This window comes from Macrobrachium nipponense, chromosome 14 (assembly GCF_015104395.2).
Source record: "Macrobrachium nipponense isolate FS-2020 chromosome 14, ASM1510439v2, whole genome shotgun sequence".
Classification (NCBI taxonomy): Eukaryota; Metazoa; Arthropoda; class Malacostraca; order Decapoda; family Palaemonidae; genus Macrobrachium; species Macrobrachium nipponense.
The window spans coordinates 34142977-34163802 of record NC_087207.1 but is presented as its reverse complement, the minus strand read 5'-3'; the positions used below and the strand labels follow the sequence as shown (position 1 = coordinate 34163802).

The window sequence follows — 20826 nt, the reverse complement described above, 5'->3', positions numbered from 1 at the left end:
ATTCTAATAAATAAATATCCTATCCTAAAATTCCTGTATCTTTAACACCTTTTTCAGTCCTTTTTAGCTCTCTCTCTCTCTCTCTCTCTCTCTCTCTCTCTCTCTCTCTCTCTCTCTCTCTCTCTCAACAACAACAACAAAGTAGCTTGAAAGCTTACTCCACGAGTAAGCGAAAACAAATATCACCACTTGTGGAGTATTCCTCCTAGATATCGTTCTCATAAAAATGGAATAAAGTAGTTTGATCCATTTATGTACTTAGGCTTTCCAATCATCCGCTTAGTGAAGTGAATCCACAAGGTAGCAGCAGCCTCAAAGAGGATGTTATTCCATGTTATTTTTCCCACATTTGGAATTTTCGAATCTCTGGACGTTTTATCAGAGCCTCGCCTCGACCTATTTTTTCTCTTTCGATGACGTGGAACACAGCTGGGTGGATGTAGCTGCTACAAGAGGCGAGAAGAACACAAAAGAGGAATTTCGTTCTTATGCACGAGTGCCTACGATATCACGTTTGGGACTTTTCTAGGTTTATCTTCTTTGTGGGGCGATAGCGCATCCTGTGTGACGCTTCTGTTCTCATATCCTGTGTGGAGTTATCGTATAACCGCTCCTTGTGTCAGGCAGTCAGAGTATCATTTGCAGCGTTGCGCACCAGGAGACAAGAAAGCGCAACTTCGAGTTCTTTTCTTCGTGATTACAAGTCACTCACTTGGAAGTTCGTCCTTCCTCGAAATTCACGAAGAGTCGTTCACCGCCGGATGATTCCAACTTGCTTGTGACTGTTCAGACAGATGAACATATCTTTTACTCTAAAATATATATATATATAGATATATATATATAATATATTTTTAAATATATTATATATATATTTATATTATATATATATATATAATTACATATATACACGTATATATAGTACACACACAATACACGTTGATTTTTCGTAGTTGGACAAAGATATGCAGAACTTCTAAACTTGTGTTCTTATATGATGATATTATTAATAAAACTAACGACAAACTATTCTATTAAGTAAATGTTATCATCAGGACGAGAATAATTTATCAGTGATATATAAAGGTACTGAAAGCTTGGAACTTTGCTCTCAAGTGGTATATGATATTAGTTGTGATTATATTGGCAGTATACGATTGGTAATAAGTAGTGCCACTGGTGTTACCTGAAATGATAATAATGAAACCAATAATGAAATCACCTAGGTAGAGTAAACCAGTTATTAAATTCTCATCTGTCTTTTAAACACCTGTTTGAACTCCGAAGTGCTATTTGCCCCCAAAGGGTGCCACGATTGGTAGAACTTCGTACAGGCTAGCCAATGAAATTCAAGCACAACTACATGCGACCCTAATGATTTGGTGGATGGCCTTATTGTCTGACGCATAAGGGTTTATGGTGTGAGCTGGGCGAATGACAGAAGGAGGGGTTTGTTAAGCTAAAGGAACGATTGGGAGAGGGGGCTATGTTAAGCTAAAAGGACGACCAGGGCAGGCCAGGTTCAAGAGCTCAAGCATTTTGTGTGTATGGGTTAGGTGTGACGGTTGTGGTATACTAGCATTGACGAATCCTGTCGTGGGATGTTTCGACAATTCCCTGTCATGGGATGTTTTCGGATTTTAAACGTGTGTTCTTTGGTTGCCCAGGTGGTCGCTGTCGTGTGTGAAACCTGTCCTGCTGCTCAAGGGTTTTTGCAAGGTAATTACCGATGTTGATTGTGGGTGTGCTGTGCTGTTGTTGAACAGCTTTGCCTTTCTGTTAAATTGAAAACAGATTTTGAAAGGTTTGATCCATGGAATTTTATTGTAAGGCTTTTGGTAAGGCTGCTGAAAATGAGTCGGGAAAAATCACCGGTATTGCTGGGTTCTCAGAGTTAGTTTTGTAGCTTAAGCGTGATTGGGTCCAATAAATCCAAAGTTAGTAACTTTAAATCACTTGATGTCGATGAGTGACCACCTGTGATGTTTGTTAGTGGAGCCTGTTAACATGAGTAATGAAACTGGCCAAGGAATTGCTTGTTTACATGTACATTATGTCAAAAGAGAAAACGAGCAACACAGTAAATTAAAGCAGAACTCTGTGTTCTCTGTCTTACGACATGGTTGGACCAATTAAAACTTCAGAAGTGTTGTATTTTCATGTAATGCAGTAGGCTGTAAACGACGGTGCTGATTGGTTGAAAAAGTCTGTACTATTGGGTACCGTAATTAAGGCTACGCCCTTCTGGATTGCGTGTGTTTGTTCTTGTTAATTTAGGTTAGGTTAGGGTGAGTTAGGCTAGAGCAGTGATACTGAAGAATGATGGAGGTAATTGCTAAGGCCATTGATACTATTAATAGAAATTGTTGTAATGAACAAAGATGACGAGGAATTGTTGCTATGCTGTTAAGATTTTCTGTGCTGCAGTTTTTTTATGTATAATGAATGGAACGTTTTCCCGTCATTGGGTTTTCGCAAATGCTTTTTTGAAGTTCGAATTTTGATAACAAGAAATCTACTCTCGAAACTTGTTTACAGCCCCACTTAAATACTTCAGAAATTGTTGCCATTTTCTCGAGGAATTAAAAACCTCATGATTATGTAAAAGTCTCACATTTGTGCGGATGTGTTGATCGGATGGATATTCTATTTAACTCCTTCCGCTGGAGAATTGCTACGTTTTGGCCTTTCAGTTTAGAACGAGATTAGTATTGATACTTTCATGGGGATTTATTGGGTGCTGTTTTTAACGAGTAGCTTTGAGAGAGAGAGAGAGAGAGAGAGAGAGAGAGAGAGCCTCGTCGAGGCCCTCCTGTAGTCCTTAGTGGCGAGATTCATTCTTCCTTTTTTTTTTTTTTTTTTTTTTTTTTCGGGATTTTAAGGTTGATCCTCGGTTTTTGAGAGAGAGAGAGAGAGAGAGAGAGAGAGAGAGAGAGAGAGAGATTGGTAATTCTCACTGTCTGCTCCGTCAGGAAGTGATGTTCAAAGTACGTCTACGTACAGTCCTTTCTGTTGTAACTATTCGGTATAGTAATTTTGATGTAATATGCCTATCAGAGACCATGCTGTTAACAGCTGTTTTTTTTTTTTTGTATCATTACAATATTTTAATTATATAATACATAGCATACAGTCAGCACAGAAAGTAGTTTTGATTAAAAATGGTAAGATTGGTCTTATATATTCTTAGATTCCTAGGATCATGTCGAGATTAGGCAAACCAACTATTTTTGAAGACAATATTATACCACTTTGATATATATATATATATATATATATATATATATATATATATATATATATATATATATATATATATATATTATATATATATATACACATATGTATGCATATATATGTATATAAATATAATTTAGGTACATATATACATATAAATCAAAGTGGTATAATATTGTCTTCAAAAATAGTGGGTTCGCTAATCTCGACATGATCCGATTCTTATGGACTTTGAGAGATTTTCCATCGAAAAATGTTCCCGGAACTACTCGCATCCTGCTGGCTAAAGAGGTCACCAATAACCAGATATTTTTAAGGAGAAATGATTATTTCAACTTTTGTGCTTCAGTAACTTTAATTAAGACGAAACCCTCTTCCGTTATGAAAGGTCCATGCGACCTACTGGTTTGACAGTACTATATTGTCTACCTTAATGCATTTGTCGAAACACTTTTTCATGAATATATTGCTTACACGATATGTCCAGCTTGTTTCTGTATACAACTATGAAACTTAAGTATTGTCAATTATTTTAAAACGGTTTGTGCCTTCTTCATGTTTATTATTCGATTTTATATACATATGTATTCTATATAGCATAGGTAAAATTCGCTCTTAGTGGTAATCCAATTAGTATGTTCGGCAGAAGATATATTTCGAAGTGTTGTTCAGAAGCTTTACAGGATGCCAATTTGCTAGTTGTCGGCCACCTTTTGAATTAATGTTTTCATGACCAGGTGTGAACCAAGGTAAACGGGCTTAAAAAGCTTAGTTGATTTAAGCTAAATATGCCGGAATGGAAAGTTGCTGTAAAAGTAGGATAAGTTCTGTTAAATCAAATTTGTTTAGTCTTAAAAAACTTTTGAGAAAAGTAATGTACTTTTGATACATTAACAACCGATTATGGCAGTAGCTGTCAGACTGATCTGTGTCACTTTAGCTGGAATGGGAAATGACCCAAGTCTATTATTTTTAAAATTTTCTCAATTTAAATTGCTGTCGGATTTGTTCTAGATTCTAGAAGTTAATTTAAACTCAAGACTCAATTATTCTGCTGGAGCCATGATACTGACGTGAAAACGCTTAAAGACAATTATAAAATATATAAGAAGCACCTTATTTTGAAGACGTACAAAGGCCCGTCAGAGAAGGAATCCTCAGTGGCGTGGTCGGTATGGAATTGGCGTACCACCTCGGTGGTCATCGCGAGTTCGATTCTCGGGCATTCCATTGAGGTATGAGAGATGGGTATTTCTGGTGATATAAGTCCACTCTCGACGTGGTTCGAAGTCACGTAAAACCGTTGGTCCCGTTGCCGAATAACCACTGGTTCCCTGCAACGTAAAAACACCATACAAACAGACAAAGAAGGAATCATGGCTGTGGAGGAGGGTTGTACATAAAACCAAACAAAGTGAACGGATGGGTGTTTTTCTACATAGAAAGCGATGCGTTGTATTGTAGGTAGTTTCATCTCCGGAACTTTTACTCTGTTTGACAAAAGCTTTGCGGTTGCATTGATCGCTCAATCGTTCTCTTCAGCTGGGTTTCACGTAAGAGGAAGTGCCACGTCGTCGTCAGGCAGTTTTATCAGTGGACTCTTACTTGTTTTTCATCACTCGCTTAACCTCCGCGCCATGTTTGGTAAAAAGTGAGGAAAGCTTAGAAAAATATTGCTGGCATCGTGCAGATTTGGTATTGGGGCCCCGAGTCAACACAAAGACGTAATTTATAGTTAACAGTGTCAAGAAAACAATCTCTCTCTCTCTCTCTCTCTCTCTCTCTCGTCTCTCTCTTTCTCTTCTCCTCTTCTCCTCTCCAATTATATCTCCTCTCTCATCTAATTATTAATAATAATATATATATATATATATATATATATATATATATATATATACACGTGTATTTGTATATGTGTATTTATATATAATTATATATATATATATATATATATATATATATATATATATATATATATATATATACATGGCATCGCATTATCACAAACTAGCGCATGTATTCTTGTACAAGAACTACGTGTTTGTAAAAATCTGTGGCGCTTTACTTAAATGCTATGTCGTATATGTTGTATAACGACCATCAATTAAGTGAACTCCTCCAATCCCACTTACGGGAAAAGTAAGCTCGTGGTCTTCTGCCCTTTCCACATTCACTCAAGTGCTGAGGTCATATCCTGTTTGGGGCCTGGTGCTTTCGTCTAGTTACGCTCTTCTCTGTTTGTATTTTTTATTGGTCTTTTTTTTTTTTACTCATTACTTACCTATTACTTGTTGACGGCTCATCCATATGACGCACTTATTTCCATAGCGCTTGCAAGATACCCGCATTTATCAAATTAGCGGTTTATTCATTAGGTGTATTTGATCATTGGAATTAAAGCATTCACTGTTTGATCTTTCATATCATAGCATCAATTAAACAAAAAGGTTATAAGTTTCTTTTTAATGTGTGTGGTATAATCACTATGAGAATGAATTTTACTGGTATCGTCAGATGCAGGCTTGTGCCGGGTCCAGATCAAATGATAGTTTTACCCGCCGAGAATGACTTTGATATACAGAGAGGTGGATTTCTGGTTTATTATCTCGTTTTCATTTGTAATTATTATTAGGAGGTTGTCGGGAGGCTGGTTTAATAATGAACTGACTGAAATAGTCATTGTGAATAGAACTGTGACGTATGTTAGGGAGTTCTAGGAATCTTAAAGCTTATGAAGTAAAGTTGGATCATGTCAAGATTTGCGAACCCACTATTTCTCAAGACAATATTATACCACTTTGATTTATATATATATATATATATATATATATATATATATATATATATATATATATATATATATATATATATATATATATATATATATATAAATCAAAGTGGTATAATATTGTCTTATAAATAGTGGGTTCGCAAATCTTGACATGATCCGTAAAGTTTAACGAAACAAGAACCGATGACTTCAGTAGAAACTGATGCTACTCTGGTTATCCAAGTGGTTGATGTTGCCTTGTTTCACAATAACCAGTGTATCACTGATCTGTATTTGCATTCTGGGACACTTACAGGTTAAAGAAAGAGTTTTAAAAGAATTTTGTAGTGAGAAGTAGGAGACATGTTGAAAGATGATGTCTCCTATTTCGCCTTCACCAGTACCTCTCCTTGTGCTCTGGGCGCCACCAGTCTGTCAGTACGCCTCCCCCGCCCTGATTGTGCCATGCATATCGGCACTCGTCATGCATCTGGGGGCTGCTACGGTGAGGATTCTCGAACTGATGGCCTCCTCCTTGAAGCCGGCCAGTCGGAATAGTCCAGGGATAGGAAACTTCGGCAAAAGCAGCACCAGTAACGTCGCCTTAGGACCCAAGACAACGATGGAGTGGAATCTGATCGCGATCTTGTGTCTAGCAATGACATTATCTCCGACCGTCGGAGGTATCCGACCTGATAGTGAATTTACCATCTTCCTCCATTCGACTCGAAGTTTTTCCAGAGGTAAGGCTGGATGGTCTCGCTCCGCCAAAGCTGCTTCTGAATGCTGGAGGCTATTCACTTTCTGCTTGGAAATCGACAGCTTTTACTGTTAGTGATTCTAGCTATTTGTATTTAACATATTTCAGTCTGAATGATTTAACCTTCTTTGAGAATTGCTGGCCACATCCGTTGCTAATTTGCTTATGATAAGTAAAAGGTCATGAGTGTAGGCAATAGTCTATTGAAGCAAGTAGACTGTGTTAGGGGTTATAAATTTGTTAACGTCAACGACACGCTAGATTATTATTATTATTTATGATGATGATGATGATGATGATGATGATGAGGATGATGATGATGATGATGATGATGATGATGATTATTATTAATTATATTATTATTATTACTATTATTATTATTATTATTATTATTATTATTATTATTATTATTCAGAATTAGTAAGCATTCATATGCAGTTAGCTTCAAATGGCATTAACTAGCCCAGAACAAAGAATAAAGCTTTCATAAAGAGCGAGAGAGCATTGGACACCAAAAAGTAACAGGAAAGCACCTGTTATGGCATTGTCTGTGGAGTGACGGTATTTTTCCTTCATCCAAGCTGCGGACTCTCGGCTTCCTGCGTACTAGTTGGCTGATTGTCACATTGCCCTCTTCTTTCAGGTGACTATACTCTGTTTTTTTTCATCTGTCCATCTGCCTGTGGTGTTTTTGTATGGCAACACTGCGTCCCGGGCTTTAGATAGTAACGCTATGTGTAAGTTTTAGGTAAATAAAAGGATATCTGGGTGTACATTGCAACTGAAAAGTGTTTTAATAATTTACTGTATGCGAATTACACCGTTAATATTCGAAATATGATATTATAATCGTTGAATGTAAGCTGAATGTGACTATCTAAAGCCCGGGACGCAGTGTTGCCATACAAAAACACCACAGGCAGATGGACAGATGAAAAAAAACAGAGTATAGTCTATCGCTTTCTTTTGTGTAACATGAGCAGTACTCATTTATTCTTTTCGTTTTTCCAGTAGGCCTTGGTAAGGCCGGGTCATGAATTAACTTGAACATTTCCTTCGGCCTTTGGGTTAATGATGCAGTTTGATAGAACTGCAATTCCCTGTACAGTACATGTTTGAGTACTATATGCGTATGTGTGATGAATATTTGTGTGAATTATATATATAAGAAAAAACTGTCAGTACCCCGAATGTTGGAAGTCTGAAACCTTATCGTTGTATTTATAAACTTCAGTATGGCTATTTGGTTGTTGTTGAGTGTCTGTTGCCACAGGATGTGCGTGTTATATTAGGAATATCCTGTGTATAGTTTTATAGCCGCTGACATCAGTATATTCCGGATTAGCGTTGTCTTGAAAAGGCACGAACGTTTTACGCGACGGTTCTCGTTGAAAACTGAATGGTTCGTCTTGAGAAGAAAAGTGATCCCCAAAGTTGTGTTGTGATGAGTATTTTAAGTCGATCACATAGGAAGGCTCTCGATTGATTCTCCTTGTTTTTGGTGGAGGGTGCTCGGGCAGAGATGCCTGCCCTTCCAGCCTCAGCTCAGGGTTAAAATATCCGTACAGAACAGTTTTCAATTAAATTAAAATGTTTGCGAGGCTCTGGTTTAAGAATGCTAATGATTAACGCCATTCCGAAATGCAAACTTTTAACTTTAGGAATTATGCTGAGACTAAAAGATGTTTAGTAAGGCATTTCTAAATTGTTATAATTAGTAAATTGGCAACAGTTATCAATTTTCACAGGCGAAGTACATTGAGTATGAAAGGAGCCAAAATGGGAATAACATCGTTACCGGAAGAAAATTTGAGAATGTATTTCAACGATTTGGTCTTGGCTTTTGAATGTCGGAAACTTGCGAATAGGTCCTCGCTGTCACCTCTCCAATTCAGTTCGTTGTACTCCGTTCTAGAGGTAAATTGTCACTTACTTTCAGAGCAAATGGTTGACGCAACAACCTAGTACGTGGTGTCAAATAGGGCAGTCTAGATGGACCTATGAAAGAAGTCCTTCAAACTCGAGTTAAACTCGAATTATGATGTTTATAACAAATATTACTGTAAAATATTGTCTAAATGAAAATTGCGATGTTTGTAAATAAACTTTGATTTAAATAAATAAAAAAAAGAAAAAAAATCCCGGCAGGTACTATTTGTGAAATATATTTCAGGTTATGCTATATTATTGATTATAAATGTCTGCATAGTGTTACTTAATGTCTTTTATACAAAATACATTTCTTTGAAATTTTTTAGTTTTTTAGTAAATTGCAAGATTTTATTTATTCATCTTTAATATTTTATGCTCCAAGTAATATTTTTAAAGTATATTTTACGTTATCAAATGCAGCATTATTATATTTACCTCGGGAGAGGATGTCATTGTAAAAGATTTGGGAGAGATGTCATTGTAAAAGATTTTTAGTGTTTTAAATAAAAAATTAAGCATGAGGTCAGTATCAGGTGTGACGGCACGATTTTGTTATTAGAACTGTTATGGTTAATGATAAGAAATAGTATCAGTACGGATTTTGAACTTCGAACTACCGTAGGGTGCTGAATTTTAAATTAATCGAGATCAGTAAATTGTTCGAGTTTTGGTGTATTTTCTAGCATAATAATTAAATGACTTTCCATGTCATATAATTAACCTCACCGTTTATCGAAAAAAATCCCTTGACCTCTCGTAATTTCCTTTCTCCCGAGAGAAAACTGTGTTGAATGTTGCTTTGTTGTCCTTTGTGACCCAGGCACCTATCGTCCCCTTGCTGACAGGGATTGCGTCATCGAGCACCTGTCGCGGTAATTTGTAACATACTTGTCATTTCTAACCTAAAGGGGGTGCATCACCTCGCCCAGTAGAGCAGAAATGAGCCTTGTGTCATTTTCATTCCGTATTGTTAATTGGAAGCTGCTTTCATCTGTCATCTGTTGCGAAAGCGAACACGTGGGGTGGGGGGAATATTAGCTGCTGGACGTCAAGAGGGAAGGTATCATTTTTCTGTGGGTGGTAAGAGGTTGAACTCCCTTGGAGGGTCAATGCATAAGGGGCAAGAGGTCAACTTAAGAAAGGGAATTTAGGTCAGGTTCAATCACTCCTGTTGTCTTGTAAAACATGGCCACTTTGGACCTATTACTGAAGGACGGGAAACCACTCTCGCAACGGCTTTTCATTTAGGAAGTGACCCACTCCCGTAACACTTGTTCTCGTAACACCTGCTGTCGGCAGAAACTAGATCACTGCTTTATTATTTTTCTTCAACAGGTGGCTAAATATAGATAAAGTTATATCCTACACGTGAGAAATACTTCATTGTTAGCTTTTAGCAAACTGCATCTCATTAACAGTCGACGATATTGGCGATGTTTGAATTTTGTCCTCATTTTTCCGAATTAGTTGTAATTTATAAGAAACTCCTGTATGTCATGTTAAGTATGATTATCCATTTTTGTGTTCATTGTTTCCGGACAATTTAATTTTTTTATTTGTCAGATTTAGCGTGAATTCTATTTCTCTCAGACTAATCAAGATTTTCTCTTTTTCAGGTAAGTGTCTTGCTCACCCAGTTTGGGTTAGTTGCTGGTACGACGTCCGATATGGTAAGAGTATACGGTACACACACCACCCCCTCCCCCTCCCCAACACATTCCCGTTGGAGGTGAGTCACTCTTCACCTTACGATGCTTGGGGTCAGTATGACGCAAGATTGTAAATAAAGAAGTACGAAAACAGATGATGATGAGCTAAGCCTTGTCGGTTTAGGGAAAGTTTGGGTATAAAGAAGAAACTGCGTCTCTCTCTCTCTCTCTCTCTCTCTCTCTCTCTCTCTCTCTCTCTCTCTCTCTCTCTCTCTCTCTCGAAAAATAATTTGCATTTAAAGCTGTGATGTATATATTTAAGACGATGCTGACAGCGATTGGAATTCGGTGTTGTTCTACTTGGAACTTCGTGAATATTTACATTAGAACCGTGCCTATAGTGAAACACATGATATCGCAGTTATTTTGTAAATGCATTGGCATTGCAGTTTATATTATCACCATGCTGATCATTTTATTCTTATAAACTTGTAGAGAGATCTCAGCAGTATGGTTTTTTTTACTCGTCCAGTTTTAAGCTAGTTGAAGCTTTAGGCCAATTAAATAACTTAGGTTTTTTTTATTGAAATTAATGAAAATTCCATCTCTCCGGGACGGCACAAGGTGATGGTACAAGTATTATGAAATAGACAACTCATTTGCTTAGAGGAATTGTTCTGCCTGCCATCCAAGACTGCGAAATTTGGGGGGGGGGGGGGTACAGGTTCCCTTATCGATACAGGTAGCTCGTGAAGAACCTTGAAGATTGTGTGACATTCGAAGTTATCGCTTACTTGGGGAGTAGCCTAAGCCTACTACTATACTGTAGCTGGGGTTGTAGAAAAGGCCCGTGGAAGAGCCTTAAAAGGTCTGGAAAGGGGTTTCGCCTTGAGTTAATGATGCAGGAATTTGGGATAGGATATTTATGATTTATTTATTAGAATGAAAGTGTAAAAAATCAAGTGCATGTTAAACAGTACTGAAAAATTATTTCTAATAAAATATACAGCATTTTTATTTCAATTTTCGTTGATGAAACAACCCTCCATTTGACCGTATAATTTAGCACATTTTAATTTACGCTAAGTTATGTATATAATGTTTACTACTTATGTGTTGGGGGGTGGGGGGGGGGGGGGGGACTCTTACACGCGTCCTGAGTAAGCTAGAGATCGGATCACGCCTAGTTTTAATTGACTCTGCTCTTCAACGCTTTGAAAACACCATCGCCACTAGAAAAGCGGTGGTGCCAGGTATGTCTCCGAACACGAATACTTCAGCCGTTAGGGGCATGTTGAAGGGAGGGGCGTGCGTTAAACCAGATGATTGATGAAGTCCATCATATTGGAGAGAGTTGCAGATATCGAGTTTGTCTTCACCTCTGTCCCATGAAGAATATTAATTGCAGACTTTCGTGTTGCTACTCTGCCTTTTAGGTTTTGAATACGAAAATAATTTTCATATATTTAATTGTGTACGTTTGAGTTTGATTGTAGTTTCAATGAAAGGGCTTGCATTGCGTTTTGCATGTGTAGGACGCGATGCATGTCGTCGCTTATCGTGCAGCGTATGTACGGTGTTATGTCTGTGAATTTGCGACTACACGACGCACACAGTCTAGTGCCAAGGTATGGTGGTGTTATTGATTGGCATGCGATTAAGTTGGGTGGGGAGTGGAGTTAGAGGAGGTTCGCCAGTATTTTAATAATAAAAAAAGCCTTGCCTTGCATGCCGACAGTGGATGCTACCAGACTTTGTTCACTTCCAGACGTAGCTCGCTTCCAGGTTTGGTTCATTTCCAGACAACTTGAGTGTCCATTAAGTTCTGAGCTTCGAGTGCTTTTGTGATCGCTGTTGGTAGTTATTGACTCGGGTTAAAGTAATGTAGAGGTTATTGGCTCTGGTTTTGCTTTCGAATAGCCTTGAATACTTGGTGTAGTAGGGACATGGAAATTTTCACTGCATCGCCCAATGGTCCTATTGAAACCTCGGGGGAAAATAGAGTATTAGTTATTTATACAGGTTCATATTTATTAGTCGCAGAAGCAGTAGCGGCTCTTGCTTTCTTTGTTAATTGAAGGTGCACTGCTGTTTGCTTGTCGGTAATCGTACGGATAGGAGAGACGGCGTTTTAACCGTCACCTGTATTCTGAAATATATTTTCCTTCCATCTTCAGCTGGGCTACTTTGCTGAAACATTTGTTGCATTGTGTTCTGGCCTGAGTTCGAGTCGAGAATCGCGTTACTCACGTGTGATTCCGTCGAGTCGATTTGCACCCCTTGATAGATTAATTGAAGGCTTTGCGTTTGTTAGTACATATGGCTAAGGCTTTCTCATTGACAGAAAAGGAAAGCCAAGAAATATGCCCTAAAGGTAATTTTAATCGGCTCACATTTCTTAAAGATATCTTTTATTTTCAAACCTTGACTGTCAGTCGTTTAGTAACTAACTCTCAAACAGCTTCAGTTTGCGTCCTTGGCATGGTTTGGTTTGTATCGTTGTTGGACTTGTTTGTGTGTTTGTTAGATGTGGCATTGGGTCCTTTACTCCGGTGGATTTGTGTGTCCTTGATTAGTCAAGCGTATGACGTCACTTGCTGGCTGTGCCTATTCAGAAGCAAAGCGGGGCGGGGAGGGGGGGCGGCCGCTAGGCTGCACTAATTGATGAATGTAGGTTCTCTGGCGTTGTATGTAATATCATATTTTGGATTGGTATTAAAAAAGGTCGTCATACTGTTTGATGATCATTGACTGTGAGAAATGTGGGCCGTTGGATGAAATTTTACCTTGTGGGGAGGGGGGTGGGGTATGGGGGGGAAAGCAGGGCGTGGGGGACGGTTGCGCTACAAACAAGTGTTTGCGGGTTATCTGATGAAACGAGCACATTACCCAGGAAGTGATTATTCCGATAGTAGGATATTTTGTTCAAACTTTTTGTTGTATTACCTCAGATACGTAAAAAAAAAAATTGTACATCGTTTTGTTCAACCATGAAGTCACGTTGTTTGTATGCTAGGCAATGCAAGACTTAAAGTTGTCCAATATATCATAAATAAAAGTCATATTAACTGAACTGGTCAGATTGCTTGTAAAAGTCGGAAGAGAATTTTACATAACATTTGTAAATGGATGAATTAGGACAGTGTTACATCAAATGCGCTGGCGTCGCAGTAACAGCGTGTCATTCTTGCCTTTTGGAGTTTGCAGTCATTGCAACCTTTCAACAAAAATCACCGTAATCACTGCACTGATAAAAAGACATTAATCCCCTATAGATGTTCATTCTTGTTAACTCCTAGTATTTGATAGTACAGAAATGTAAGTTGAATAGGTACATGAATTTATTGTTAAATAAATCATTCAGTTGGGCATTGTTGTTTTAGGGACCAAAAATGAATGTCTTAAACTCCTAACGGGTAGCCCCGTGTTGGGAGGCAACGTGTGCAAGGGATATGGGCAGGCGTTTGTTCCCTTTTCACTCAACTGTCCAACTTCTTTACATTTTGTTCCATTGATAAGTATCCTAAAAACGTATCCTTTCGGTTAGTCCCTATAAGAGTTTTAATGACTTCGTCGACTGATTAGATTACTTTATATTCATGATGTATTGAGGGAATAAAAGGATGAGTAGTGTTTAGTTAATTATGACGGGAGGAAATATCAAACGAGGCCTTATTTACGCACATCTTGATTCATCAGACTGTTTGTTAGACTGTCATACTGAGGCAGCATATGAGATTGATTTGTTTCTCGAACTGTCACCAGACAAATTGGTCTCGAATGAGAAGGTTCCTGATGACCCTCCGTTGCAGAATCTTTGTTTTTATTTTTAAACTATTATTTTTTGTTATAGAATATTATTCTAACTGGGCCCTGCAATTAACTTTGTGTCTGAGTCTGTTTGGCATTTGATTTTTTTTTTTCATACATCGGGTTATAGTGGTAATGGTCCTTTATAACAAATTTTTGCGTTCAAATCTCCTCTTGCGTAGTTCTTTTTTGTGTGTGTGTTTTTACAACGGGATGCTGCGATTTTAAATTTGGGTATTTGCTTTATTTTTATTCCGAGTCACTAGGGAAAGGTTCTCTTGAACAAGATTTGCGGCTGAATCTGCTAATATGCACTGGTTACTTTACTGTTGACTTTTTCCGTTATTGATTGTAAATAAGCAAGCTGGCCTAATGACTCGGGAAGATGTTACTGCTGGCCATTCTGATAACTCAACCTGTTTGTGGCTGTCATAACCCGAGAGGTTTAAGGAGGATATGGAAAAACTCTCTCTCTCTCTCTCTCTCTCTCTCTCTCTCTCTCTCTCTCTCTCTCTCGTCTCTCTCTCTCTCGTCCTCCCTCCTCCCCTCTCTCTCTCTCTCTCTCTCTCATTTTGGTTCATTCTTAGAAAAGTAGCACTAGTGTTATTGTAGCTCCTCCCATTTTCTCTTGATAATTTTCCTCCTCCATCTCGTCGCCCCTGACTAATAATTCTACTCTTTATTTCAGATACCCTCTTTTTTCCGTGTTTTGTCGTTCAGGGGGTTGATTTATTACAATTTTTGCTGATCATCGGGTTACCCAACATATTTTCTTTCGTAAAATTAAAGGTTTATTTGACTGATTAGATAGTAAGGCATTCTCTCTCTCGCCGAAGTGGTCTGACTGATAGATAAGGTCATTTTCTATTTTAAGATCACATCTTACATGGCATTTAACAACTGTCTTAGTTAATAGGACGTTTACATATCCCCCCCCCCCTCTCTCTCTCTCTCTCTCTCTCTCTCTCTCTCTCTCTCTCTCTCTCTCTCTCTCTCTCTCTCTCTGTGTATATATATATATATATATATATATATATATATATATATATATATATATATATATATAAAGGAGGAGTACCAAGCGCTTTCGTGTTATTTCAACACTTTTTCGAAGTATAATGCTAAAACACGAGGACATCTAGCAAAGTAAACACAAAAGCTGAAAAAATTGAAAACAAATCTTTCAAGTCCGTTTAAAACCAGTACAGCAGGTACAGAGCAGCTCAGCAGGTAATTAAAAAGAAACAACAAATCTATTTAACAACAAACGGGACTAGTTTGTACATAACCTCGCTTACATTAATTGTCACCTTGATATTTAGTAAAATCATATCAATAACATTTCTAAGAGTTTTATATTTATATATATATATATATATATATATATATATATATATATATATATATATATATATATATATAAAATTTTGCTCCCTCACAATGAATCATACTATTAAAGTTATTGATGTGTAAAAATAAAGCATCCTACGTTTATCCCGTGCTCACACTATATCTATGTTGCTTAATTCTGGTGTCCAGTCCCTTCCCAGATTGTCCTATATAAAAGCACTTGCAATACATGCAAGGAGTCCCGTAAATGCAGCCCTGAAAAACTTTGTGAGAATTCCTTATTACTATGTTTGTCAATGTATTTGAAAATTTAAAAACAACATTAATATTAGAATTTTGGCATAAACTTGTAACCCTCCGTAAGAGATCATAATATGGTAAAATAAGCACATTATCATATTATTGTTAAAAACCATTCTGGTAGTTACAGAATACAAATTTTTATTGTTTTTTTATTTTTGCAAAGCTCGTTCAGCAAAACATTTAGGGCATTTTAATTTTTCTGATATCAGAAAAATTAAAATACCCTAACCCTAAACATATATATATATAATCTATTGCCAGCGGCAGTCTCTCGTTTTCTGTCAAATAACTAATACGCTGTGGAATGTGGCAATTGGCACGAACTGCAGTTGTCCAACATCGACGATATCTTTTTAATAATGCAAATTAAGCAAATTGAAGAGGTCACTTGACAGAATGGAGAAAGGTGGAGCTTTGTTTGGGTGATTATTGTTTCAACATCGCATGTTCATATCGCTTATCCAAAAATAGAGCAAATTGCAGCGCACTATCTCTTATCGTTTACCTGCTATTAACTAAGAATATTGTCTTGCATTTGGTCGGTTTGGCAATTTGCAATGTCTTTGGTGTTTTGCCTGAGAGAGAGAGAGAGAGAGAGAGAGAGAGAGAGAGAGAGAGAGAGAGAGAGAGAGAGAAATATATTATATATTAAGTGTATTGATTGACAGAGGAAATATACGTATAATCCACTTGACATTGGAGCGTGTTCTTTTAGTAGAAAGTGTTTTTTTTTCACGCTTTTTGGGGCTGGCATAGAGACAACCAAGAATATAATCATTGTCACACACCTGCTGTGAACTGCCGAATCAGGTATAAAAAATAGTAGCATCTGTGAAAGTGCCAAATGCATTCCTCAGGTGAAGAAGATGAAATTTGGTCCAGACGTGGACCCATGCTGCTATAACCAGCACCTTTGGTAATGGAAACAGACAAAATTACTGAGTAAAACTTGTATACTTGTAAGTATTTACACTATTTTACTTAACACTCGAGTACTTTCAGGCCCCATCTGTGGCCATTTCTCAAGAGATGTGTAGGGTGTCAGTAACATTACCTAACATTACCTTTGGTAATGTTCTTGAGAAGACAGGACACATGTCATTTACTTCTGTACGGTTATTTATGAATGTGTTATTACTTCGGTTGTTGTTGACATTTCTTTTCTATTGGCTTTGAATAAATACACTTTTATCATTTATGTTCAGATATGAAGAGAAAACTGGAAATTGTAATGTGTCGGCAGCATGTGAAGTGTGATGAATATATCGCCTAAAATAGCACTTCATTTGCAGTTCGTGTGGGACACTTTCGACTGTGGTTCATTGATGAATGTGGGACAAGTTCCGACTGTGGTCCATTGATGAATGTGGGACAAGTTCCGACTGTGGTCCATTGATGAATGTGGGTCAAGTTCCGACTGTGGTCCATTGATGAATGTGGGACAGTTCCGACTGTGGTCATGATGAAATGTGGGGACAAATTTCCGCACTGTGGTCCTTGATGAAATGTGGGACAAGAACATTCCTGACTGTGGTAACCATTGTGGGACCAATTCCCATGTCCAATTGTGAATATGGGACACATTCAGACTGTGGTACATTGTTGGATCATTCCAACTGTGGTCCATTGTTGAATATGGGACACGTTCCAACTGTGGTACATTGTGGGACTGTTCCGACTGTGGTCCATTGATGAATGTGGGGCACGTTCCGACTGTGGTACATTGTGGGAACTTTCCGATTGGTACTATGATAAATAGTTGGAGACGCTTGCCGGAACTGTGGGTACGGATGATTGTGGGACCGGGTGTTCCGACTGTGGTCCATTGATGAATGTGGGGCACGTTCCGACTGTGGTACATTGTGGGAACTTTCCGACTGTGGTCTATTGATAAATGTTGGACGCTTGCCGACTGTGGTCCATTGATGAATGTTGGACGCGTTCCGACTGTGGTCCATTGATGAATGTTGGACGCGTTCCGACTGTGGTCCATTGATGAATGTGGGACGCGTTCCGACTTTGGTACATTGATGAACTTAGGACTCACACCAGTTGTGATGAAGTGTTGAATAGGAAGCACGTTCTGACTGAGAGAGAGTTTTAAATCCTATACACGTTCCTTTTGAAATACAGCGTTGAATTTGTGTCATGTTCCACCTGTGGTTGAGTGATGGATGTGGGTTGGATAGTGATGAATGTGGGTTACGTGCTGGCTGAGATACAGTGTTGAATGTGGTACACTTTCCGATGGTCGTACAGTAATGAAATGTGTTGGAGAAGGAATCAAGCTTGCTGCATAGTGCTAATTATCTTGCAGAGTTTACAGCATAATTTATGCAATGTTCACAACATTATTCAAAATATATACTAAACAGGGCGCTTGATTTTCCGAACTGGAGTAACTTTTATAACTTTGCTTGCTTTTCTTTTGGTCAATTTTCATGGAAAAAGTCAATCGCACTTAATGCAAATGATGTAGAAAGACTACCTTTCATAATATGGTAATACTTGCGATGGTATCTTGTAAATAGTTTTTAATACATCATTTTCTGTTTGCTTGAGGTATCGGCAGTCTTCTGTTTACATGAGAGAGAGAGAGAGAGAGAAATTTTTCGATGAGATTTTAAAATTCACAAATGTTTTTGTATGGGAATTTCTATGGCGTTTGGTTACTCTTCCAGACTGTCAAACCTCAGATACATCGATGTTGTAAATGAGGTTCATCATGCACATCTGTAGCTTGCATTGACACTTGTTTGGATTCATTAAAGCATCAATTATTATTATTATTCACTAACTGCAAAGTAAAGAAGCTGTGCACCGGCTTAGCCCGCTTGACAGGTGCATATGAAAAGAAAACGGCTAGAGGGGAATTACTAGAATATACAGTTGAAAATGAGTGAGTAATAACCACAAATACATGTTGCGCACGTGATGCAAATTGTCAATTTTCTCAGTACTTAGTAGATGCACTTGACGTCATGATTGCGTGAAAGCAAGTGATCGCATTTGTTTCCGTTGTTACCTAATGTATGTCAATGTTAGTCGAAAGGCTTTTGATAGTTTTGTTATTTATGTTTCAGGCTAGCTGAATTTGTTTGTATGTTGATATAATTACATGGTAAATGTAAATAATGATAGTAATATGAACATAAATAAGTAGGTACTGATGTAAAAAAAGAGGCATATACTTCATGCTTATACACACCTACTTACACTATAAGTCCTATTTCTGGGGAGCCTATTCCCGAACTGTAACAGAGTACTGAACCTTCCCTAAAAAAACGGGACGCCATATCTTAAAAACAAAGTAAGAATCTCCTTGAAAATAATCTCATATTTTCCACATCTAAATTGCCTACCCGATTCCTTATTCATCTAACCTAACCTATCGTAGGGTCATGGCTAAATAAATAAATAAATAGAATTAAATATAATAACCGGAGCTTGTGCAATACTAGTATACATCTATGGCATTCGTTTCCGGGGAGGAGGTGGATGGGTGGGTGTGAGCGGTTTAATTGCGAAAGGTTTAACCCTTACTGTTTTTATTGAATCACCAACCCTATGCACTTTTTAAGTAGCTACAATCCGACAGAGTCGACTAATATACGAAGAACTTAACTCGCTGCATAATATCCTTAGTATTTTTGTGTATCTATTGAAGAGAGGTTTGGGATTACTGGCTAATATACCTCACGATCAGTAGTTGGAGCTAATATATCCAATGAATCTCCTTCCCAGTTTGTAGGCCTCTGTTTAATGGCTAGAAAGTGGGTCATTATGTACCATAAAGTACGGGATGTAATGTTGGACGCATAGACTCTCGGGATCAGTCAATCTTAACTCTTTAACCTTTATCGGAATTAACCTTTAATCCGAAAGTCTTTTATCTTATTTGTCATCTTGCGTAAATGGCGTTTTTAATATTGTATCCACTCATGAGGAAAAATCGCTTCTTAACATCTATATTTCGTATCCCAATTTTCGGCAGTAATTTTATCAATCAGATCTAAAGTTTGCCACTTAATGCTACCATATCTAATTCAAGTAACTCTGTACAGTGCACTGTAGGCATTACTTAAGGTTCTTTGCAGCGTCCCTTCGGCCCCTACCTACTTGCAACCCCCCCTTTCATTCCTCTTACTCTATCTCCATTCATGTTCTTTCTTCCATCTTGCTATGCAGCCTCTCCCAACAATTGTTTCATTGTGCAACTGCGAGGTTTTCCTCCTGTTACACATTTAAAACCTTTGTGTTTAAAATTCCGTTTCAACGCTGAATGACCTCATAGGTCCCAGGCTTCAGCACTTGGTCTTTGGCCTAAATTCTATATTCTGTTCTATTTGGTTAATTCTAGTAAACCAGAGGTCCCGGAGTTGATGCCTGAACAGTCCATGTGATTTTTTTATCCGAGCTTTTTGAGTTGAGCATCTGGCAATTAGTAAACTGTTTCGGGTCTGAACTAGGTTGGAGGATGACAGGAACTGAGGTCTTTAACACCTTCCTGTGAAATATTACCGTATATCAGTGTGACCGTACATCATTAATTAAATCATGAAAAGAGGATCGATACGGTAAAAGTGGAACCTAGGGTCTTGACTTACAGGCCCAAATCTCCGACACAGGTATGGCCAGGTTTAAGTCACCCGGTAACATATTCCTAATTTTCTTTCTCACACCACCCAAGTTACCATTCGGAAATGGCCAAAAAAAGTAAATAAATAAATAAATAGGTGAATAGATAAAATAAAATAAAAATAAAAGATAAATAAATAAATAAAAACCGTGGTTGGTACTCCACTGAAAAAGCAGTGGTAAAAAATTGTCTGTAGACTTGTATTCCGCTTTCGTTCTGGTTACTTCATTAGGGACTAGTTTAGTGGTGGTGGGGGGGGGGGGGGTTGAGACTCCTTTGTTTGGGCGACGGTGTCTGAACAGGAAATTTATTAGTGGCAGCCTTCCTTTATTGTACAGGAAACAATGTGAAGGTATAATACATTTTTATGGTAAAA

The 20826-nt window shown here is 37.8% G+C and overlaps 1 protein-coding gene across 20 annotated transcripts in view; it reads left to right on the top strand.

Moving 5' to 3' along the window:
• The window catches only part of LOC135226448 (transmembrane protein 131-like), a 525255-nt gene that overhangs the window by 384824 nt on the left and 119605 nt on the right, over positions 1-20826 (top strand). For 2 of the 20 annotated variants that reach the window (XM_064266020.1, XM_064266019.1), the window contains exons 1-2: positions 666-778; positions 6324-6750. The exons of 12 other annotated variants lie outside the window; for them this stretch is intronic. In XM_064266020.1, the coding sequence (XP_064122090.1) occupies positions 6381-6750 (370 nt within the window). In that variant the 5' untranslated portion in view covers positions 666-778; positions 6324-6380. Of the gene's footprint in view, positions 1-665; positions 779-1124; positions 1720-6323; positions 6751-10315; positions 10370-20826 lie in introns of those variants that run through there. 6 more of the 20 variants (XM_064266030.1, XM_064266023.1, XM_064266035.1 and 3 more) reach the window with 6 other exon arrangements.